This window comes from Seriola lalandi, unplaced genomic scaffold (assembly GCF_002814215.2).
Source record: "Seriola lalandi dorsalis isolate HSWRI2012SDOR001 ecotype SW California unplaced genomic scaffold, Sedor1 jcf7180002054902, whole genome shotgun sequence".
Classification (NCBI taxonomy): Eukaryota; Metazoa; Chordata; class Actinopteri; order Carangiformes; family Carangidae; genus Seriola; species Seriola lalandi.
Window position 1 is genome coordinate 472,526 of NW_019525454.1, and position 24,210 is coordinate 496,735.

The window sequence follows — 24,210 nt, forward strand, 5'->3', positions numbered from 1 at the left end:
GTCTTGAGATGAAGGAACAGAGTTCTCCTTAAGGCCCTTACTTAATGGCTAATATTGCACTTAAAATAACAAACAATATTGCAGTTAATTAAACTACAAATCATTAGACACATGGTGAAGATGGTGTTCCACTTTGCTGAGGTGGTAATCCAGTTTCCATTTGAACAGAATCAGACGTTCTGTAGTTACATATGTTCTCTTTTCTATTTTTTAACGTGAAAAGTTTGAGAACATCTAGGATATTGTGTCGTCTTGTCTTCGTTCAAAAAGATTTAGTGGAAAGTCCAATAAACATTAATTTACTTTATGTACATTACATATCACAAGCAGACAGTAATGACCAAAAGAACATGTTGTGGTGTCAGTACATCACTCAAATAATAAGAATATAAAACAGACATGAACAGTAAAGGCAGAATGGTTAAACTTCTCATCACATAACTAAGAAATATGGTCTCATTCTGTCAAAAGCCAAACTGACTCCAAGCTCATACTTTTCTGATGACGTAGATGTGTATAAGAGACAGCAACTGGATTTTAAGTAAGAAATAAAGGTAGTTTTAATAATATTATGGATTTAATGTGCAACTATAAATAATCCCGGTCAAAGGAAACTTAGAAACAGAATGTTTTTCTGTAGAGACTGAGCAAACAGAGACTTATCAGAGTGTCTTAATATAAATATTGAGGTACATGGCTGTAAGAGCTGCCTTAAATAAACTGGATGATTGAAATGTCTGCCTTTTGAAAATGAAAACAAACCAATAAAATAGATTTTGAGAGAATTAAAGACAAGGTATAAAACGGTATGATTGGTATGAAATGGATATTTCAAAATAAATATATATAAATATTTGTTAATAACAAACAAAACAGGACTTTGCTAATCCAAACAGAAAACCATGAAATGGAGTTAGTGAAATTTCTTATGGGGTCACTGTTTCAGTGTGAGATGTTCCAGCACAGCTCTCTCTCTCTTTCCTCCCTTCTCTTTAACACTGACATTTGAATCTCAGCCCTTTGCTGGTGTTTTGGAAATCAGCTGTAAAGTCTGGTTAGTTTCAAAGCAGGAAACTGGGAGGAACTTTTGGGGTTTCTGTGACCTGATGTGCATTAAACCATCTTTAAACATCAGCAATAAATATCAGGTTTTAGTGTCAGACCCACAGAATTTTTTTTTGTTTTACAGGGTTGTAAAAGCTCATGAGATAGATCCTCATTTCTAAACACACTACTTAAGGACACAATATTTTACAAAGAGGATGTTTAGCATTTTTGGAAACAGGAACTAGATTCAACAGTTGCAGTTTGCAGGAAACATGATATAAACGTCTCGTATATAAAAACACAGACGCTTGTGGTTTAGCTGATCTATTTTAGAGGAAGTCTGTAATTATGCTTCAAGTGACTTGAAACTAAGTAGTATGATCATTGAATCACTCAGTGTCTGCCCAAAGTTATTGTCCTCCAGTGATCATAAGATCAACGTCTCACAGTGTCCACAGCGAGCAGCCAAGAATGAGTCATGAACATCTGTTTTTCAGCGCAGCGTCTCTCTGCAGCTCCGATTATTTTCTGATCGATGCCCTGTTTTTGTTTCTTCTGCACGTCTTGTCTGTTTGATGTTGTCCAACCCGATCTAAGGAAACCTGGTACTGGGACGGCAGCAACGTGACGGAGATGGTGATGAGCGGTGTCAAGTGCACAGGAAGCGAGATGTCTCTGACTCAGTGCCAGCATCACAAAACTGTCAACTGCCAGAAAGCAGCAGCGAAGTTTTCAGCAGGAGTCATCTGCTCTGAAAGTGAGTGAACAACAACAGAAAGTTGTTTTTTAATCATTTTCTTTTCCTTTATTTAACCTGATAAAAGTCTCATTGAGATTAAAATCTCCTTTTCAAGAGAGAAATGAGTGAAACTAATTTTACATCATTGTAGTTCAGTAACAAGAATACTGAGATAAACCTGCCAAGATTAGAGGAAAAGAATCTGTTGATCCAATTAAATTTAATTAAAACAAACCCCAAGTAAAAAAGAAAACACCACATTCAATATGACGATATTCATTTTTTTAATCAATTTAACAAGAGATATCAAAACCGTGCTTTTATAATCCGGCTTTTGGGGTTTAATCTATAATTCATACGACTTTTACAACTCTTCTAATTTTAATAATTGTCTTTACCCCGCCCCTTTCTGAGGAGGCTGACTTCTCTTTGAATTTCCTCTCTGATTCTTTCTCTTTTCTTATCTGCGACACTTTTATGGAAAAGTTTTATTTCTCTCTGCGGAGATCTTGAGCTTTGTTAGGAGGGAAGACTTTTAACGTGGGTCTGTAAAACCCATTAAGACATTTTATGTGATACCGGGTTGTAAATAATCTTAATTTGATCTGACATATTAAGAAAAAAGTTCATCTAAATTCTTCCAAAATGTTATAAAAACGCATCAGTGTATCACATTGTTGGACGAACAATATAATAACTCGGATTTGGATCCTATAAATCAACATTGTTATTACATGATCAAAGAAACATGTTGCTCTTCTTGTGAAGTAATTCGAATCCATTTGAAGATACATGTTGAAATGTTTCGATATCACTTCCTGTCCAGTTTAATCTGTATACCTCGCAGTGTTTTCTGTATCTGTTGATATATTTCTTCAGCAGTTCCAAAAGGACAAATCCTGATTCTGTTCCAGATCCATTAAAACATGAGCAACATACTGTATCTCAGTCGTCATCCTGCTTCTCCCTCTGTATCCAGCGGCCTCTGACCTCATCCTGGACGCCCCTCTGGTCCAGCAGACGGTTTACATCGAGGACCGCCCTCTGCACATGCTCTACTGCGCCGCAGAGGAGGACTGCCTGTCCAAATCTGCAGCCAAAGCCAACTGGCCGTACGGACACAGACGCCTGCTCCGCTTCTCCTCCCAGATCCACAACATCGGCCGGGCTGACTTCAAGCCGAAGGCTGGGCGGCACTCGTGGGTGTGGCACGCCTGCCATGGGTAACGTTGTCTTCATTAAATTAGTTTTGGTCGAGTTTTAATGATGTAAACATGTTTGAAAGTCGAGTTAGATCAAATACTTTTTCTCAATCAAACCTCTCAAATCAAGATTAGGGATGCTCCGATCACGTTTTAACCACAGGTGATCGGTTTTAAGGTGATTGGTGACTTGAAGCAAATTGGCTGATCAATCGGAGCATCCCTAATCAAGATCCTCTCATTTCTGTCTTGTGTCATGACAAAAATCACAATCTAAAATCATTTTAGCTTTAGGTTCAGGCCGTTTTATTGATGTAATTCTCTAAAGGTAATTTCCACTTTCAGATGGTGGATTATTGAACTTTGAGAACAGACTGTTTTGTTGTTGTTGTTGTTGTTGTTGTTGTTGTTGTTGTTTATAATGAGCTTTTCACTGTATTTTACAGCCACTACCACAGCATGAACATTTTCACCCACTATGATCTGCTGAACGCCAACGGCACCAAAGTGGCAGAGGGACACAAAGCCAGTTTCTGTCTGGAGGACTCAGATTGTCAGGAGGGTGAGTCAATGTCGGCATGTATTTAGGGATCGTTATATTTTTAACTAATTAGTTTATTAACCTTTTTTTCTTCTTGTATTTTTATAAGAAAAAAAAGCTGCTTCTTCGATTAAAAGAGGATTTTCGCAGCCTTAATAAAATATAATCTGTATGAACTCACTGAACCTTTTTAATCATGACACTCAGGTGTTTCTAAGAGGTACGAGTGCGCTAACTTTGGCGATCAGGGAATCACTGTGGGCTGCTGGGATTTGTACCGCCACGACATCGACTGCCAGTGGATCGACATCACGGACGTCAAACCCGGAAACTACATTATGCAGGTGAGCAGGATCGTGAGCGGCTGAAAGTTTACGTTCATTCAATATTAACACATTATTACATTAAATGTGTAACTGGTTTATCACACCAGTGGGACTCCTGATAACCTACACTGCTGGAGATTAAAGCCACAACTGAGTCATTTTATCCAAACTTCACGTTCCCTGATCGTCTGTTTATAAAATAGTTTGTTTTACGTTTCTCACCTGCTCAGATTGTGATCAATCCCGATCATGAAGTGGCTGAGAGCGACTTCACCAACAACGCCATGAAATGCAACTGTAAATACGATGGACATCGAATCTGGTTCCATAACTGCCATGTTGGTAAGCAGTCGAAAACACTGAAACTGGCGCGTGTTAATGTCACATTTTGGCTTTTATATAAAGTTTATTTTGACTCACTTTTATGCATTATTCTATCATCTTAAAGCCCATGAATTACATTACGTAAGTGTCTACTTAATTATATTTTTCCTACCGCTTTAAAAGCCTGTAATACGTCCTGAGCTGAAGCTACTTGCCCCCAGATTTACTGAGTGTCAATCAGTGTGTGGTAATTTGACTAAAGGCTAATTTGTCAACAGATATTAAAGGCTGTAAAACATGATTTTGATAGACGCCCTTCCTCTCTACAAACCAAGGCCTTGAGATCAGAGTTCACAGAGTTCACCTTAAGGCCCTTAATGGCTAATATTGCCCTTTATCTGCAATTAGTTAAACTACAAATCATTAGAAACATGGTGAAAGTTCTAATCCAGTTTCCTTTAAAACAGAATCAAACATTCTGTAGTTACATATGTTTTCTTTTCTATTTTTTAACATGAAAAGTTAGAAAACATGTCCAGGATATTGGGAAATAACAGTCATCTTGTCTCGCTATGGTTTCTCACAGTTTGATGCTGTGTTGTAAAGAGAACATGTAAATTACTGGAGTTTTCAAGTAGCTGTTCTTAGTTTCAGAGGCTTTATTTTGACTGATTCATTCATTGTTTTTACAGGTGACGCGTTCAGCGAGGAGGCAGAGAGGAGGTTTGAGAAATACCCCGGGCAGCTGAATAACCAGATCTCTTAATCATCAACAACAACAACAACAACAATATGAGAAACAAAGTGTGGGAGTGAATAAATAAAAACACACCTCATTAGCTCAAAAGAAAAAAGACACAAACCCTTTGGATCGCCCCTCCCCCACATGTCTGAGATTATTTGTAATCATGGAAGAAGCCAACAGTATTTTCCTCTGGTGAATGTGTTGTATGTCTGAGTTATTATACTTGAATATTCAAGTGCTAATGGATTTTCCTTTCTCAGTCTAATGTGAGCTAATGCTATATTTTTATCATAAAATAGGATTTTATAAAGTCAGTTGTACAGTCTGTGTGCAGCCTTGTATTGAATGTTTTTGTTCCGAGTTACGAACGAGGTGTTATAATATTTTAAATATTTTTTTATAACCAGATTTATTTTACTTGGAGCGACCAGATTTCAGAACTTCAGAATGCAAAAGAGAAGAAAAAAATCTGAGGCATGAACAGGGACACATGCAGCTCTGTGGAAGTCTTACTGGTCAAGACTTGCATCAACAACAACCTGAAAATGTCTCTGAGCAAAACATCAAACCATTTACACCCGGATCATTCCCTCTTTGGACTGGAGCGTTAGCATGAAGGCTACATGAGCACGTTGCTCAAGAGAAACGCTCAGATCTTACCCAGCCTGCCTCTGCAGTTACAACATTTCATGAATGTATTTATTGCCAATATGAAGGTGCTCAAAAAACCTGTTGTCAGTTTGCTTTGGAACCAGTTTGAATCCACCTGTAGCTTTAGTCTTTTTGTATTTTTATAGTCTTTTAGAGTCGAGACATAGACGTTACTGGATAAAGACAAAAAACTACAATTACCCTGAAGATTTGCTGTTTGTATGCTGATGTAATCACACCCGCTGCACCAAATAAAAAGGAGAGGAATAATTATAATTGTTGTGTATTTAAGAGACTTATTTGATTAGAAATGCTTCACTGTATTGGGTCACATTCTTGAAGGTCTGAAGCAGCAGCTCAAACAAAACGAAGGTTACAAATGTCTCCTAGATTAAACTGAGGCAGATTTTTTTGTTTTCCTTGTTTTGTTTTTGAATCATCAAAAAGCATAAAACTTCACAAGAAAACAAAAGTCTTAAAGAATGTGAATAATTTTCTATCATATTAACTATTTCACTTCCCCTCCGGACCCCCAGGAACCACTGGTCAAAAATATGAACAGAACAGGAACAATTCATTTTTGTTTTCACTGGTGTCCAAAAATATTGAGCTTATTATGACCGATATTTGCTTCATCAACTCACAGTGCAGATGTTTGGGACCTGAAACACTGGAATTATGACTAATGAGCAGGATGGAAAAATCTCATGGATGTTTTCTGGTGTTTATGAAACTATAAAAGAGATGGTCTGTTCACCTGAGCGGTTGGGAACGAGGCTGAGGTGGGAAATATGGTTTCCACTAAGATACATGTGAATGGATACTGACGGGATTTTCATTTTCTGGCGAATTCTTTTAAATTCCTTTTGGAGAAACTGTTGAGGACTTTTCATTAAATGGTTTGAATCCTGTTTAACTAAGAAAAATGTAGGAATACTGCGACACAGATTCATCTGCTGAAGGTTCAAAATTCAAATAACTCAGGAGAAGATCTTCACACCTACAAAGATGTTCAAGTTACTGTCTGTAAAGTAAAAGTCCAGTCACTGTCAGTTTTTAACCCAGTCTCCCTTGAGTTTAACCACATTGTTTATACCTGTCATCTTCTCACTGAAGCTGCTGCAGGTTGCCTGAGTTTCTCTCGATCACCATCATCCTTTCAACCTGCACGCCCGTCCTGACAGAGGAGGATTACACTGGCTCCCACATGAGCTGGTTAATACCTGACAGCTGCACAGGGCGCCACCTAGAGGGCAGCTGCTCAAAGTGCAGGAATGAAGGATGTGATTGTGATCTGAGAAAAACTCATTTAACAATGTATGAAAATGTCAGTTTAAAGTTTCCAACTCCCTGCTGTTATTTTCTCAGGCAAGAAATTATACTTTAACCATAACTTGTACACAAAAGATCTTCTAAAAAACTCATCACAGGGAACCTATTGACCCCACATTCCTCATTTTAAAGCCCATAATTACATTACACGTCCACTTAATTATATTTTTCCTACAGCTTTAAAAGCCTGTAATAACTACTGAGCTCGAACTACTTGCCCCCAGATCTGCTGTGTAACTTGGTGTGTAGTAATTTGATTAAAGACTAATTTGCTTAGGAACACATCAACAGATATTAAAGACCTTAAGTATAGATTTTGATAGACCCCCTTCCTCTCAACGAACCAAGGTCTTGAGATGAAGGAACAGAGTTCTCCTTAAGGCCCTTACTTAATGGCTAATATTGCACTTAAAATAACAAACAATATTGCAGTTAATTAAACTACAAATCATTAGACACATGGTGAAGATGGTGTTCCACTTTGCTGAGGTGGTAATCCAGTTTCCATTTGAACAGAATCAGACGTTCTGTAGTTACATATGTTCTCTTTTCTATTTTTTAACGTGAAAAGTTTGAGAACATCTAGGATATTGTGTCGTCTTGTCTTTCTATGGTTTCTCACACAGTTTGATGCTGTGTTGGAAAATGAAAATGTAAATTAGCTGTTCATCAGTTTTAGAGGCTGGAGGGAATCTTGATAAGTAAAACCCTATAACGTTCAAAAAGATTTAGTGGAAACTCCCAATAAACATTAATTTACTTTATGTACATTACATATCACAAGCAGACAGTAATGACCAAAAGAACATGTTGTGGTGTCAGTACATCACTCAAATAATAAGAATATAAAACAGACATGAACAGTAAAGGCAGAATGGTTAAACTTCTCATCACATAACTAAGAAATATGTTTTCATTCTGTCAAAAGCCAAACTGACTCCAAGCTCATACTTTTCTGATGACGTGATGCCTGTCCATCAGTAATAAGTACTTCAGATTCTATGGAGATTATCCAAGTTATGTGCTGATGAATGATCTTTAAATATGTTTATGAGTTTACAGGTACCACAGCCTTCTCGCCCTGAATGTTTTTCAGTGTTTGTGTCTGAAGGAAATTCACCTCCAGAGTGGATTAGACTCAAAGTCCCACTTAGACAAAACAGGCGCAAGTGTTTGATTTTTTTTTTCTCCTGAGACGGACGAACACAGGTTTGTCTGCCGTTTCACTGCAGCACTGTCTGTTTAACAACTCTGCCTTGTTTGTCGATGGCAAAGTTGTAATTCTTTGGATTGTCCAGAGCTTCCTCGATACGCTGATCCAAGTTCTCCAAGGTGATGAAGTTCTTTGCTTCCTCCTTTAAGATGTTGAAAGTACAAAGTCAAACCGAGATCAATATTCAGCATTAGAATCTTTTTTTCCACCTTTTCATCATTATACGATGTAGAATTGAGTATTTTAATGTACAGTTTCCCCTGTACTTTACAATATAAGAGGACAGAAAAGGCAAAAAGAAAGATATCGTACCTGCAACTGCAAAATCTCCCTCTCTTTTTCTTTGAGGAATTCTTGGTGTTTTTGTTCACGCTTAATGGCCGCCTCTATTTTCTTGCGCTCAGCTTCCTCCTCTTCTTTCTGGATCCTCATCATTCTGAGAGATACAGAGAAGAAGCTGAATGATCCACACTGTTTTTGGAATGAGATAACTTTTCTTTTTTTTTTTTTACAAAATAGATGAATATGAGAGCAGCCAAGAGCAGTATTGCAGACCAAAATGCATTACTCACTCCTCGCTCCATGTTTAATTTCTCCTCACCTGATTTTGAGCAAGCGGAGGTTCTCCTGGTCGTTCCAGGCCATGAGGGCGCAATGCTCTTCGGCCTCCTGCCTCGCCCTCTCCTCCGCCTGAGAGCCCGTCTCCTCCTCATACTTCTTTCGCAGCACCTCCTCCTTAAACTCCAGACTAACAAACACAGAGGAAAGAAGAGCCCAACTTTGTTCAGTCAAGTCAATCTCACTGAGTATTAACGCTGAATAAACAAATGTGAAAAATGAAATCTTCCTCTGTAGTCTGAAGGTCACAAATATAATTTATATTGTTTAATTGTATATATATATATATATATATATATATAATATTTAATGTGTACAGCAAAATAAATGTAAGACTTTTCAATAAATTCAATTTCATACAGTCACAGCAGTCAAATAATAAAGCCTACAATTACTTATTATATATGGATTTACTGACATTTATATCACATTTTTCTCTGTACCTCCCTTGACCCATGTATAGATTAAGCACACAGCCTTCATGTGATGTCACTATTGATATTTCTTGTTTGCAAATCAGTTAGAAGACAACAAACAAAGCCGTAGACATGAAACACCCTTAAAAATACACAAAACGACTGCAAAGACACGCAAAATGTCTGCAAATAAACGCAAAACGACTTTTCAGAGACGCCAAATGACCACAAAATTATGCATAACGATAGATATACTCAAAATGATCACGTATAGACGCAAAACGACTTCACATAGAGAAGCAATATGACCACAAAATACGCATAACGACCGCAAAGAGACAAAAACGTTGACTGTGGTCGTTTTGCGTGGGAGAGGTGGGGAAGGCATTTACTTGCACTTTAATTATCTATTAGGAGTGTTTTGTTGAGAACTGTTTTCAAGACTATTTAGCACTTCTTTAAAACCTGCAACCGGTGTTTTAACATACCGGAGCGCCCTCATGAGCAGCTGGTACTCCGTGAATCTCTCCTTGAGCACCACCATCTCCACCGGGTCGACGGGTGGAGGCACCTTGATACGCCCCTCTTTGGACCTGGCCACCGGGTCGTTGCGGGACTTTCGGCCGCGGACGGCCTCCACGAGCACGGCGCTCCTGGGCGCGAGGAGCCGGGTCGCCTGGACACTCCTGCCGCCGATAACCTGGAACATGACGGCGTCGCAATGTGGTATAACAGCAAGTGTAACGGTTAAACAAAACACGCGCGGTTAAAACAAACGTTGTAACATTGAGGCAGGAACGTTATCGACGTGAAGCGGCGGCCATCTTGTTGTCCTCTGACCGAAGGAAGTACTTTGCAAAGGGACAAGTTGTTGGGAAGCTACTGCCATCTGTAGGTAATAAAAGGCGTTTTTGTAACAGTCTGCTCCACATGAACGTATTAAAAAGATAATTTTAATACTAAATGACTTTTCTACGCTGGTCTGACTAACTATATAGTGGCAGCTAGGTAGGTAAGTTGGGATAATAACGGTTCAGCAGTCAAACATTAGCATAGCCTGTGTGGAGCTTAACGTCCTAGCTTTAGCCACAGTTTGTGTCTGTCTTGTATTTTTCACGAAAGAACATGGCTCATAATATTTAAAATTTACCTTTAAACAGTAGTCAGGTTCCCATATGTATTCTGAAACACGTTTTTCTTGCTGTTGTCATTCCTACTGTTCATATTGACCATTAAAATATCCCTTCTTAATGCACTTTCAATGATGTAGGAAAAAAGTCCTATAAATATACTCTGTTTGACAGATCAGTTGGATATCCTCCAGAGCTGCTGCCTTTTAAGTTAAAAAAGTCTTTGTGTTTGGTAGCTGAAAGAAATGTTTATTTTTGACTAAAAGGGTTGTAACTTTAGAAGATATCACGTGATTTGACTGAGCCAGACTCCTGAGACTTCAGTAAAAGTAGACCAGTGTCATTCACTTACATATTACTCAGTCAAAAGTCAGATTACATGTATTGAAAACCACCAAGGTAAAAATCCAAAATCACCGTTTAGAAGACTCTCTATCTATCTATCTATCTATCTATCTATCTATCTATCTATCTATCTATCTGTCTATCTGTCTGTCTGTCTGTCTGTCTGTCTGTCTGTCTATCTGTCTGTCTGTCTGTCTATCTATCATCTATCTATCTATCTATCTATCTATCTATCTATCTATCAGCTATCTATCTAACTATCTGTCTATCTATCTATCATCTATCTAACTATCATCTATCTATCTAACTATCTGTCTATCTATCTATCTATCTGTCTATCTGTCTAACTATCATCTATCTATCTATCTATCTATCTATCTGTCTATCTATCTATCTATCTATCTATCTGTCTATCTGTCTAACTATCATCTATCTATCTATCTATCTAACTATCTGTCTGTCTATCTATCTATCTATCTATCTATCTATCTATCTATCTATCTATCTATCTATCTGTCTGTCTGTCTGTCTGTCTGTCTGTCTGTCTATCTATCTGTCTATCTATCTGTCTATCTATCTATCTAACTATCTGTCTGTCTGTCTGTCTATCTATCTATCTATCTATCTATCTATCTATCTATCTATCTATCTATCTATCTATCTATCTATCTGTCTGTCTGTCTGTCTGTCTGTCTGTCTGTCTGTCTGTTCTGTCTGTCTGTCTGTCTATATCTGTCTGTCTGTCTGTCTGTCTGTCTATCTATCTATCTATCTATCTATCTGTCTATCTGTCTATCTATCTATCTATCTATCTATCTGTCTGTCTATCTATCTATCTATCTATCTATCTATCTATCTATCTATCTATCTATCTATCTATCTATCTATCTAAAGCAGATAAAAAGCCATTCACTCTCACTGACGCTGCATTGGTTGTGCTGTGTGACTGTTCAGACAAAGATGGTGACACAACACAATCGTTAATATTGCACAGACTACGTTACAGCTTTGCACTCACAAAGTGCTGATTTTTGAAAACGACATGTTTTGTGTATCTCTTCAGGGTTCAGTGGGGCGCCTGGTGTCTGCCTGCTGGTGACTGATGGTCCCGCTGAGGCAACGTGCCACCACATTACAGCTACAGCCAGCTCGCCAGGAACATGGAATGATGGGAAATGGTGCAGTGCCGCTGTGTGTTGTTCCTGTGACATTGAGAGCTGTAAGTAAGGAGAAATTTAAGTAAGATGTGGTCTTACTGAATACTGCCTCCTTTACTATTTTTTGTTATTATTACAGATCAAAAATCAAACAGGAAAATGTTGCTCAGTTATCTTAGATATAATTTTCGTTTGACTTTTACTATTGGTAATTATTCACATATTTCAGTTGCATATTTATTACTTAAAGATGCCCAATGACGTTCAAGATAAGGTGCACTGTTGATTCAATTATAAAAGATGACATTAATGTGAAAGATGTGGCCAAGAGAGCCTCATAATTACACTTAATTTGACTCATAATTTGCTAAACAATTCACCCGGTCTGTCATTAAAGCAAGGTTCACAAAGGCCTTATGAAAACACATAAATGATTAACCACATCGTGTGACATCAGTCTAAAAAATATACCTGTTTTTGACCTGCCTTTGTAAAATGTATGTTTTTATTACTTGCCCACTGAAAACACAGTTTATACATCAAAACTAAAATGAGGCTACAGTTGATTTCTGTGTCTTGTCTTAGAATAGGCCTTATCCATCCCTGCATATTTTAATCGTTTACAGCTGGTAACATAGTGTTTAAATATATGCTAGGACCAAAACTAGACACTACATCGCCAAATAATTGTGATGTACAGTGGAGAAACAACACTGAAATGATTTTTCGTGCTCAACAAGTGTGTTAAATGAAGTGTCAAATGAAAACTCAACATACGAACCAGGTTGCAGGTCAGTTATATGTTTATTTAGCTTGTTGCCGACTGTTACAGGTACACCAAGCATAATGGTGCAGGCTTTGTATTAGTTTCACAGATGTAAAGCACCATCAGGTCTAAGATCAGCAGACAAACAACAAGGAGTTCCTGCACTTAACTTTTAGTTTCATTGTTTAGCTTTGAATGAACTTACAGAACAAAAAGAACAAAAATCTAATGCAGATAGGCTGAGAGACACACTGCATGATTATAAGGAGAAACCAGTAACAATTAGTCTTCCAAAGCATTTACACAGCCAGACGGCTATGCAAGAAAAGACACAGTTGAATTAGAAATTAGAAATTTAAATAACCAGCCAAATAGGAAGACCCAAACTCACACTGATTTTCAAATTAACCAAAGCTTGCAGTATTTTTGCAGATGTAAATGCAGAGGAAGAATAACTAAAAATGACAAAAATAGGTATAGTTAAAAGAAATGTTTAAGGTTACTGGTTCTCTGACTACGGCTATAGAACCAGGGGTGCAGGACAAAGCATAATTGATTGGTAGAGTTCCCAGTCAATAATGCTGCAGGTGTCTGGCATCAGTTCAAACACAGATAAAGTCCAAGCATCAAGAGATAATACAAAAAATTTTGCCCTCTTTCACAAACAATTGGTCAAATGTTTGCACAATGAGGCATCACAAGGGTCAAATGGTGAACTCTGCTGCTTGGATCTTAACATGTATGACAGGGAGAGGAACTCAGCCAAAAACAATCCTGCTGTCCGACATAGCTACGTAACTAATGCAGTGCAGCCACTCTGCATTTTTACAGTTTGCCGTCATCTTGATGTGTGGTGTCAGAACGTGTGTAGAAGAAGGGGGACTTCTGGTGGACCTCTTGTTTAGCACAAGGGCGCATCTGTCTTGAGAAGTATGAGCTTTGGTTCGCGGTTTGCTTTTTGGGGGGGAGTAAAGAAAGGAGTATTTTGGGGCAAAAGATGACAGAGGGAACAACGTAAAAGAAATGAGGGAGGGGAAAGGGTGATGTTTGGGTCAGGGTGGGAAAGAAGGGGTATGAAGAATTTTTTCAGGTTTATGCCAGGCTGGTGGCATTTAGATTTTAGTTTAGGGCGGGAAGGGCAGGGTAAGCCAGGCGAATCTCTTCTCCCTCCAGGAGTTTCCTGAAAAGGAAAAGAAAACAGATTTCTCTGAGCGTACTCTTCATTTATTTGCGTATTTTCACAACTGAAGTTTCGTCTCTTCTAAAACATGTTGCCCCAGAGAAAAGTCAACATCAAAATGAAACTTAAAACTAAATGGCAGCAATCTGAATTATACAATATTAGCTACGTATAATTGTGTTTTACCTGTACGCAGCTATTTCAATGTCAAGGGCCATCTTCACATTGAGAAGGTCTTGATACTCCCTCAGGTAGCGCGCCATCTCCTGTTTGGCTTCAGTGATATCCCGCTCCAGCTCACTTATCCTCCTCTGTGAATGCAAGAGAAAAAACAGCAATGCAGTGTCAAGTATCACAGATGCTGATGCTGCACACAAGAATATAAAACTCCAGCTCCACAATAAGTATTTTATGTAATATTTTTTTCTTTGTAGAGATTTGCTTCCGAATGAATGGAAATCAGATGGAAAGTGGTAAATGAGTATAAACAATTTTTGGAGATCCCTGATCTCTTTTTGTGTTTGCAGTTTTTTTTCAGACAGTAAAATTGCAGATTTTCACCTCTGCTGTGAGCCTGCCATCGTTTCCTGCTGAGAACTACAGTGTGGGGAGGGTGTAGCTGCTGCAGAGAATATATTTACATGTCATTTTGTTGCATAAAGACAGAGATTTCCTCTGTCTGTGTTTTCCTGTATTCTGGATGGAAACTATTAACGTTATTCCATCTAATCTCATCTAGTGGCCGAGATGGTTTATAATATTCACCATCTTTTCATCTTTCTGTCTTTCCTGCCCCTTTTTCTCTGTGCTCCAGTTTGAGACTCTAAAAACAAGTCGGTTGGATATGATGCAGAGCAGCGTCTGACTGTCCCTCATTCACCTGGTACTTTGACACGTCTTTGGCCTGCGTCTCCTCCAGCTCCTCCAGCTGCTTATTTAAGGAATCGATGACGTTCCGGAGAGCCTCGATCTCCGACGAGCGGGTCTGAAGCAATCTCCGGTACTCCATGGTCTCCTCCCGGATGGCGTGCACGGCCTCGTTGTTTTTGCTGGCCATCTCAGCGACGCTCGCAAACTTGTTCTTGTACCAGTCCTCGGCGGCCTGCATGTTCTTGTTTGCCAGCCGCTCGTACTGCGCCCGGATGTCTCGCAGGGCGGTGGAGAGGTCGGGCCGGGACACTTCCACGTCCACACTGATGTTAGCCATCTGCAGCTGGACCTGCAGCTCTGCTTGCTCCTCTGCAAAGACCTTCTTCAGGAACGCCATCTCATCACAGAGAGAGACCACGGTGGCCTCGGTGTCACAGTTGGCGAGCACGACCCTGTTCGCCTCCTCTTTGGCCCTCTGCAGGGCCTCCTCGGCATCCATGCGCTGCCTCGTCTCCTCCTCGTAGCGCTCCTTCATCTGCTCGTACACGTCTCGCAGGTAGTCCCTCTCTGCCTCCATCCGCATCTTCTCCCCGTTCTCCGAGTCTATCATGGCCCTCAAACTCCGCGCCTCCCCCTCGTAGAGCGCCTGAAGACGGGACGGGTCGTTCTGCCGCCTCCTCAGCGCCTCCAGCTCGGCCAGCAGGGCCCGGTTCTGCAGCTCCAGGTGCCTCACCTTCTCGATGTAGGTGGCGAAGCGGTCATTCAGACCCACAAGCTGCTCCCTCTCCTGGGAACGCAGGCCCAGCAGCTCTGTGTTGAGCGAGCTGGCCTGAGCCAGGTTCATCCTCTCTGACCCATCAGGCAGGGAAGAGGAGGCCAGCCTCACGATCCTCTTCCCGGTCGGAGGCGCTCGAGAAGAATACAAAGAGGAGGACATGGAGGATTTGGTGGTGGTTCGGGAGCCTCTGTAGCTGTCCCAAGGGCGGCGGTAGGAGAAGAAGGAATCGTAGCTCATGATGAATTTTTGTTGTGGATTTTTTTGTTTGTTTAAGAAAAGGATATGGATGTTTTTAGTTTCAGAAGGTTTTTTTTTTATGTCCCCCTTGTTCTGCACACCATCGGTGAGGATGAGCGAGCGTTTTTGCACTGCACCAGCTCAGTGATGCTGCAGATCCTGGGCTTTTATAGAGTGAGGCTGCCCCCCCCCCCCTCCACCACAGAGGAACATCAGTGCTGTCAGCATTCACTGGGCCAATAGCAGACTGCTGCAGTGAGGAGAGGAGAGGTTGGTTTTCAGACTCACTCTCAGCCACGGCAGGCAGAGTACATGTGGTAGAGCAGGTTTTTCTTTTAACCTGCTGTGAAAATGGCGTTGAAATCAATTTCTCTTATTACTCTAAGTGTTTCTGTTGTTTATCCTCAGATGCATTTCTCAATCAATCAACAAACCCACATACATAAAGAGAAAAAATCTGGTGCAAACCTGGTGAAAATGACTTGAAACAAACTGTTTTCCACAACCTACTTAGAGAGAATCAATACATAGTGCATAAAGAGAGAGTGAGGGAGGCATATACCTGCACAGCCAGGCACTTAAAGGTTTTAATGCTCTAGAAAACTAGAAATTAATTACCTTAGAGATTGTGTGGCACTTAATTAGATTGATGTGGTAGATTCATGTCCAATATTTTATCTGAATAACATAAGAGATGACTGAACGATCCCACATTAACCCACATTCTGTGCTACAGATACCAAAACCCTTTTCCCGCAATATGAATCTGATGACTCTGACTTTAGTTTGTTACTTTTTGAGACATAAAAAACTGTATTTTCTTCTTTGTGCTCTTTTCTTTTTGATCTTCTTCTCACTTACTTAGATATTAGATTTGATAGATACAGATAATAGATATATATAGATAGATATATATATATACCCCTGTGCAGTGCCCTACATACTGCTGTTCTTCCCAGAGTATCTTTAGATGTTTCTATTAGATCTATTTAGATTGCAAATTGATGAGTCACTGATGTTCTTGAGGCGTCCTGACTCTGACAGTGTGTGTGGGAGACACCACCGAGCAAGAAAGTGCTATGTGTATCTGCTGACACAGAGAAACACTCCTGCTGTTTAACATCCAGAGATGAGTCAGAGGGTACCTGTAAATCATCCTCAGTGTTTGTTGAAAAGCAGCGGCGTCAAGCTGCTGCTCTTAACCAAGAAGCAGCTCAGATTCCCGCTCAAGGACACGTACTGGGCGACAAACCGGTGATACTTGCAAGAATGGAATGCATTAAAAAAAATAAACAACCTAAGATTTCAATAATACTTTATGATACAGCCCATGATATACAGTGTAATTTCATTGTATGAGACTAAAATACTGACTGGTTCCTTCTGGTTCTTAAATGTACATTGGATGAAAAACAAATGAAAAAGTATTTTTGTAAATACTGGGTACTTACGGGGTACAGGGGTACGGGTAATTGTGTATATCCATGTCGTGGAATAAGTGCTGCTCATATCCATATGTATAAATGCATACACTTGCCTATATAAATACATATATATACGTAAATGTTTTCCTCACTCTTGCACATACTCTACATATATAAGTATATTAACATAGACATTATAATCAGACCAGTAGTAGTGCTTTGTGTTCTTATAATCAAGGCAGGTTATGTGTTTACCACCTTTTTCATAATGTAAAATAAAATAATAAGTAAACGGGAGAACAGCCACACATTATATTAAAGATCTCATACCTTATCATTACTGTGTAATGTAAAATACACATTTCAGTTTTTCCTCATCAACAAACGTTATTGCAGCGTGGGAGAAAACACAATAAAAAAAAAAGAGGGGAGCTCAATTACACCCACACCACAGGGATTTATTATCACATCTTCTACTTCATTGTTTGATTTGGAACAAAGACAAGGCAGGAAATGGTCACTGCATGCAGCTCATAATGGATCGGCTGGAGTAGAAAACAAACGTACCTTTGTCAAGTGCGCGTCTATAAAAGGCTTCTTTTGAAAACGCTGGAAATATTAATAATTTAGTATTATAACTTACGAATGTGGGTGGATCAAACGTAGCTAATTATTTTAATTTCTATTTTTTTCTTACTGTCTTTCTTAAATATTTAATTATTACAATAACTAAGGTGGGCTGTTACGTAACGTGTAGCTGTAATTACACAGTAAAAATGTTTATTAACACAATTTTCCCAATTCTTCCATTTTGTTTCCCAGTACTGTTCCCTGTAGGTATGCAGCATTTCCAAAAATATAATACAGAATAAGTTGTTACTCCCTTGTTCCACTGCACCTACATTTAAGTACCGAAATGGACAGGTCAGTATATTATTAGTAGGTTTATACAACAAAATGACACAATGAGTACATTAAAATTACCATCTCACTAAAGGCAAAGTAGGAAACATGCTTAATTTACTTTGGGGGAATTAAGTGTGGCATGTTGGAGAAGTGTCTTGGTTTCCTCATGACACAGCTTCCAGTAATTTCAACATCTCCCTTTAGATATAAAAACTAAACTGATGTTTTCAAGTCTGAAAAAGTGAATTATGTAGTAAATTATTGTTATTATGTGACACCATCCAGCCAGGCAGTGTCCTCCATTACTGAGGACTCGATACCTGCCAAACTAAAAGACGAGAAGTTTCTCTCTGTTTCTGATCTAATTAGATAGTTTCAGATTTTAATGATGTGGTGTTATTGTGTCAGTTACATCCAAAGGCGTTTATTTATAGCGCTGTAGTTCTTAGAAGCTGCCACTAGAGGTCAATGAAGCTCGCTGATGCTTAACATTTAAAGGATCAGTTCATCTAAAAAGGTAACTAACAGTTTCTCTCTCCTTATAGCTGCAGTTAATTAATTTACAAGGTAGTTTATTTACCAGGGACAATAGAGAAAAACATTGTTTGATAAAGGTGAAGCAGTGCAACAGAGTCTAAAAGTCTGAGACCACTTTCCCATTCGGGTTCAGTTTGACTGCTGGATTAATTAAGGTGTAGTTCACTTATATACAGTTTATCTCAGAGACATTTGTGGTGATAACGGTGCCACAAAAGTCTCATAGTGTCTGATGATACAGTTACTCACAGCAATCCACTGAATATTTGAATAGCACCGTTTAACAAGACAACTCAAAGTGGTTTACAGAACAAAATTAGGAAAAGAAACACAAGGCAAAAAAGACAAATTTAAGTAGGATTATATAGAGTAGTATAAAACAGATTAAACAGGAGAATGAAAATTAGAGTGCAGTTACAAAGCAGTGCAAGATATGAATATAAATCTGTATTTAATGAAACAGAAACATATACAAACAGAAGAGTCTTAAGCCCTGATTTATGAGAACTGAGTGTTGGAGCAGACTTCATCTTTTGTTTTGTCGGTTCAGTCTGAAGGTTTTTACAGAGGGAGGTGAGGTCTGTTAATGTTGTTGCAGTTCTCAGTAGTTGCCAATAGAGGGTCAATGAAACTCATCGATTGCTTAACATTCAGGGCAGCTCACCCAGAAACACAAAACCCTCTTCGCCTCCCCTCAGAGACTCTCGGTGCCACTGCCTGATTGTGGTTCACTCAAACACAGTCAGTGGGCAGTTTGAGTTTGGGCAACAAATACAAATGACTTTTAAAAACTCTCAACAGCAGAGTCTTATTCTAAATGTGACATGGTTACTCACAGCAATACACTGATTTCATTTTTAAGTTTTATCTAGAACTAAAGTTCAAGTATCAGCTGATGTCTTTCTTTTGCACAGGAGGAAGAAACTCTCCCCAATACACTTAAAAAGAACAAGCTAACTTTATTTGTCATTTTTAAGTTGGAGCAACTTCAGAAAATGAAGTAAACACAACTAAATTTGGAGTGGATATAAAGTCAGCATTTCTTAAAACTAATAGTTCTTTAGTAACTAAAGAAGTATGAGCAGCAAAATGCACTTGATCCATCAAAGTAAAAATACTTTGTTTCCTCTGCTTCGCCAATATATTATTATATATGACATTATTAGACTGTTAATACAGATGCATCAGTGTGTACGTGGCATTTTACCATGAAACTGGTTTTAACTTCTGCATATACAATTAGTTTTGTCCAGTGGTTCCCAGCCAAAGGTATCGGCCCCTCCAAAGAGTCATCAGATAAATCTGAGGGGTGGTCAGAATTTGTTTTGTGAAATATTGGATAATTTTACTTCTGTAGGAATCGAATTAATATTGAAATAACAACCATATGAGACGTTTAAAGGGAAAATCATTGTTAGGTGACGTCTGAACTAAGCTCACAATGTTAGTCTTTAACATTGTATTGTATGTTATATGCTTATTGTAGTTTTGTTTTTTTTGTGTATTATAGGTTAGTATGAAAAATTTAAAAACGTGCAATATTTCCATCTTAAATGTCGTGGAGTGAACGAGTAAAGTGACAGGAAATGGAAACACCTCAAAATTGCATTCATTAAATAAGCCTGAGCTTATCTGTGCAGTGTAAGGCCTTTAAGGGACACGGTCGTTGCATGTTTTGAGCACTAGGTGGCGTATTTGTATTGCGTGCCAGAGTGACGACTGTAGACGTTTTCAACATTTGTGTGAAAAAGCTTTTTTTTCAGGGAATGTTTGACAAACTATTCTGAACTCAAAGTAACATTGATTCATGTTATCATGTGTCCCGCTGCAGGCTGCCAAACAGCTGTCATCATGAAGTGACTGAGAATAACATTAAAAATCAGTTGTGGTTCCATAGAGTTACAGAAAAATGCAAATTACAAGTTTATTCAGAGGTTATTTACAGCGAATATATTTCCCAATGATACATAAGGTAAAAATAAGTACATAAAACATTTTTTTGACAGATAAAGACTTTGGAATGTCAGGCTTTTCATTGCTAAAATCGTTTTTAAACCCTTTTGTACATTTACAAGAATTGCAGGTACACAGTTCTACGTGGAAATCAGTTGAGCATTTGTGGTTTTTGAACTTAAGACATATATAATATAGAGCTTAGAGCTACTTGAAGAGCATGTAGGTGAACTGCATGTCAGGTCTACCTTCCACTGTTTTACATTCAGTTAAAATCTGCAAAATACTATCCACGTAAAATCACATAAAGAATATAAGACATCCAACATATAAACATACAGAAATTACCTTTAGGCTAAATACAAAAGTGTATTCCTTTGGTAGAAAACATTTATCTCAAGAAAAAAAACCAAAATGTGCTCGATATAGAGAAGTATATCTTGCATCTTGCATGGCCTGTCAGACTCTTTACATCCACTGGCCAATGAAGTGTGGGACTAAACATTCATCTCATATCAGGAGTGCTGCATATTCATTTATGTTGGCATCTCATAAACCCAAAGCAGCCCGCTGACATGCACAGGGCTGTTTGCACTGGCACTGCGCTACTTGAAACACAGCAACTTGTGATTACAGCATGAAGGTGGTCATTCACAGGTCGATCTGTACAGTACTTTGGTTCATTATTTGATCACCAAGTCCTTAAGAGTGCTGGGGGAGAAATGCTGCGCGCAATGCGTCCAAATGTAAACTATGTGCCCATAGAGTTACAAGATAGACCAAACCATTACAGATGAAGCAGTTAGACACTTAGAAAAAAAAAACAATACAATAAAAAACAAAACCATAAAAATCTGATTTTCTTAAAATCTCTCTCCAGACTTGTCTTGTGCATGAAATGGGGCAAAATTACTGCCATACACACTAGTAATTTCAGACAGTGCAACTCAAACTTCCTTCATCTCCTCGCTTAGAAGATTTTCAGCCTTTTACCAACCGCCCTGCCCCCCCGCACCACTCTCTGGCTCGGCTGGTCTTTAGAGAGCGGGCAGTACTTGATGGTGTGCGCATTGTCGCCGTTGGCACTGCAGAGGGGGCAGGTGTATGCCCGGAGGATGGGGCACAGGACCCTGCCGTCCGCTGTCTTCAGGATGTGGGTGCCGTAAACCTCCTCCGGCGCGCCGTTATTCCGACAGAAGACGCACACCTTCGGCTCCGGCTTTCCCCTCTGAGTCTGTTTGCGCCTTCGCTCCATGGAGAGCAGGTCGAGGCCGGAGAAGCTTCCCCTGTAGGAGGGTGAATCTCTGTCTCCCAGCGGCGAGTCGCCAGCGAGGTGCTCGTACGGCCTGAGAAGCGAGATACGCTCCTTGAGATCGTAAATGGAGATCGGCGGGGAGCCCGGGGCCGCGCAGCAGCAGTCCAAGTGTCCGTCGCTGTCCCTGCCGTGCCCAATTACGCAGGAACAAACCGGGGAATCGTCCTCCAAGCCCAGAGTCGCTTTAAGAGACTCGGTGATGGAGTTGGGGCTGCAGGACTGGCTGTTGATCTTATTTTTGGCCACAAGTGTCGACAGGCCGAGGTAGTCGTTCCAGAAATTAAAAGTGTAATCATAGGGAGACCGCGCGTCCAGGTAGCCGCGGTCTAAGAAATCCATCCTGTCAGAGCTGCAGGTTTAACGTCCACAGAGGTGAATAGGTGTTTCGGGTGATGTGTTTGTCAGCATGGGGAGTCTGTGGAGATGATCTACTCTCTTCTCTCGCTGGGTCTAGTATGAAGAGCACTCAACATGTAGGCGCTTATAAGTTCCCCAGAATAAAACAGGGGGGCGTGGTTTGGTTCAAGTTGATTATCTCTCTGGTCCCATAGGAGGGTCTACAGAGCAGAGCAGGGAGTTACTGAGCTGGGAAAATCATTTGCCCTTCCACAATATGAGCATTATCTCTAAAAGAATATATTTTTATGTCACAAGAGAAGTAGTTGTCCTATTTTTCTTTCAGTTGCTATTATTTTTTGGTTGTTTTGCGCTTGTTTTTGTTGCTTTTTGGCAGTTTAAGAGAAAGGCTTAGATAGAAATCAGCCAAAAACTAAACTGTTTCATGTTTAATGTTCAATTTACAGGAGGGACATAAATGTTTTTTTAATTTAAGGTAGATAAACACCCAGTAGTTGTTTGCATCCAGATGCTTTGTTTGCCTCCAGCAGCAGTGAAGGGAAACCCCTGTGAATCTGTATAAAGTTGGAGGACCTTCAAGGGACAGGTTTAAAAGAAAATAAAAAGAGAGAGGAGTCAGCAGAGGAAAAGACACCTCGAATTTTCATCCCTACTTCGGCTCATGCTCCAAAAACACTGGAGCCGACATTTTTCTCACATCATGTGATCCTGAATGTTTGGTTTAGGGCCAGATATTGGTTTAGGGATAAGCTCAGATAACGCTGATTACCTCAGCAGGGTTATTGTCTCAGACTTGAAGACAGAAAAGATTAGAAAACTGTTTTCACAGGCTGAATAGTAACCACAGTTAGTAATTGTGTTTTCTCTGTAAAGATCTTTGGCACCAAAGCAACAGAAGGCCAGAATTTACAACTGCAGGCTGTTCACATCAGACAATAAGTGCATGTAGATTATCATTTCTATTGACTGTAAAAAAAAAAAAAAGCATCCATCCTCGACCTCTGAAGTAAACATCATCCAAACAGAACCATCGGAGAAGATAGAGTCACACCGTTGAACTGGTTGTAACACGTAGAAACATTCAAACTGTGACTAAGTGATCGCAAAGACGCCAATAAAGGTTGGGAAACATTTGCGATAAAGGCTTTCTTCTCCTAATCTCCTGAAAGTTTGTGTTTTAAAACAAACAAAAGCACCTGGGAAAGCAGCAATATTTGGAGCTGAAAGGATTGGTTGATCGACACAAACGTAATGGGCAGTTTTGGTCACTGATTAATGATTTTATTCATTTTTCAGGCAAAGAAAAAGGAGAAAAGTGAAAAATTGTACACACTAACAGGTTCCGGTTTCTCAAACAACAGGATTTGCTTCTTATCTTTGTCATGTATAAAAGTAAACTAAATGTTTCTGGGTTCATTTAATCCATCCTCCATTAATAAAGAAAGGTAATCATTAGTTGCCCCAGCCCTAGAAATATCCATTACTGACAAGACAACGAAAAGAGCGGCAACAAAGAAAGTAAAAGTTCACCGAAAATGAAAATTGAAAGTAAATAGTGTCACACAGCCATCTGTGTTTGGGTTGGTTGGAGATTCAGTAACACAACAACAACATCAACCTTTTGGCACACAAAAATCTGCATTGTGCATCTGACCACTTGAACAGATCCCTTCCTGCACTGATGAACCTATAGTGAGTCGTTCCACATGGAGCTGCCATGTCCTCCCTGCACCTGTTCTGCTTCCCCTGAGCCCACGGCTTTGTGCTCACTACCAGCCCTCCTCTGCTCCATTGTCTCCTCTCTACAGCGGGCCGTTTAACTTCATTAATATGCATTAAAACAGAGTGTGCCACATGTGTGTGTGTGTGTGTGAGAGAGAGTGTGTGTCAGTCAAATCCCAGTCAGACAGGCTCACAAAAAAAGAGCTTGATAACTGACCTGACTGCCAGGACAATGACTATGTTACTATTTTTGTCACACTGTCGAGTGAAATATTAGGGACAGTAAAAGTTGAGAGAAAAGTCATTTGCGCGTCTTATATTTTAAAACTGGAGCTAAGATCCAGTTTGCTGCCATTGTGGGGGTTTCATTGATGAAATA

The 24,210-nt window shown here is 39.5% G+C and overlaps 3 protein-coding genes and 1 pseudogene across 5 annotated transcripts in view; 1 reads left to right on the forward strand and 3 right to left on the reverse strand.

Moving 5' to 3' along the window:
* Positions 1–5,851, forward strand: part of loxl3b (lysyl oxidase-like 3b) — a 25,707-nt gene extending 19,856 nt beyond the window's left edge. For all 3 annotated transcript variants that reach the window (XM_023430397.2, XM_023430396.2, XM_023430399.2), the window contains 6 exons: positions 1,645–1,804; positions 2,766–3,009; positions 3,435–3,550; positions 3,737–3,873; positions 4,086–4,197; positions 4,872–5,851. In XM_023430397.2, coding sequence (XP_023286165.1) covers positions 1,645–1,804; positions 2,766–3,009; positions 3,435–3,550; positions 3,737–3,873; positions 4,086–4,197; positions 4,872–4,945 — 843 coding nt within the window. In that variant the 3' untranslated portion in view covers positions 4,946–5,851. The remainder of the gene's footprint in view (positions 1–1,644; positions 1,805–2,765; positions 3,010–3,434; positions 3,551–3,736; positions 3,874–4,085; positions 4,198–4,871) is intronic.
* Positions 5,852–7,652: 1,801 nt separating this feature from the next.
* mrps26 (mitochondrial ribosomal protein S26) lies at positions 7,653–9,997 on the reverse strand. Its single transcript, XM_023430403.2, has 4 exons — positions 9,643–9,997; positions 8,722–8,868; positions 8,433–8,556; positions 7,653–8,262 (listed from the first exon to the last, which is right to left on the reverse strand). Exons 1-4 carry the CDS (start codon positions 9,861–9,863, stop codon positions 8,131–8,133), a joined length of 624 nt encoding a protein of 207 aa, XP_023286171.1. The 5' UTR covers positions 9,864–9,997; the 3' UTR covers positions 7,653–8,130.
* Positions 9,998–12,571: 2,574 nt separating this feature from the next.
* On the reverse strand, positions 12,572–15,777 carry neff2 (neuronal intermediate filament family member 2). Its single transcript, XM_023430401.2, has 3 exons — positions 14,613–15,777; positions 13,919–14,043; positions 12,572–13,732 (listed from the first exon to the last, which is right to left on the reverse strand). Exons 1-3 carry the CDS (start codon positions 15,615–15,617, stop codon positions 13,672–13,674), a joined length of 1,191 nt encoding a protein of 396 aa, XP_023286169.1. The 5' UTR covers positions 15,618–15,777; the 3' UTR covers positions 12,572–13,671.
* A 4,606-nt stretch (positions 15,778–20,383) lies between these two features.
* Positions 20,384–22,192, reverse strand: LOC111672833 (nanos homolog 1 pseudogene; annotated as a pseudogene).
* Between the last annotated feature and the right edge of the window lie 2,018 nt (positions 22,193–24,210).

What these genes read in the sequence shown, in the direction of transcription:
- mrps26 (XM_023430403.2), bottom strand. Translation starts at nt 9,863, where the DNA reads ATGTTCCAGGTTATCGGCGGCAGGAGTGTCCAGGCGACCCGGCTCCTC. An exon ending in CTGCTCATGAGGGCGCTCCG is followed by an intron (nt 8,869 to 9,642) that starts GTATGTTAAAAC and finishes TGTGTTTGTTAG; the next exon opens with TCTGGAGTTTAAGGAGGAGG. An exon ending in GGGAGATTTTGCAGTTGCAG is followed by an intron (nt 8,263 to 8,432) that starts GTACGATATCTT and finishes AACATCTTAAAG; the next exon opens with GAGGAAGCAAAGAACTTCAT.
- neff2 (XM_023430401.2), bottom strand. Translation starts at nt 15,617, where the DNA reads ATGAGCTACGATTCCTTCTTCTCCTACCGCCGCCCTTGGGACAGCTAC. An exon ending in AAGACGTGTCAAAGTACCAG is followed by an intron (nt 14,044 to 14,612) that starts GTGAATGAGGGA and finishes TTGCATTCACAG; the next exon opens with AGGAGGATAAGTGAGCTGGA. An exon ending in ATTGAAATAGCTGCGTACAG is followed by an intron (nt 13,733 to 13,918) that starts GTAAAACACAAT and finishes TTTCCTTTTCAG; the next exon opens with GAAACTCCTGGAGGGAGAAG.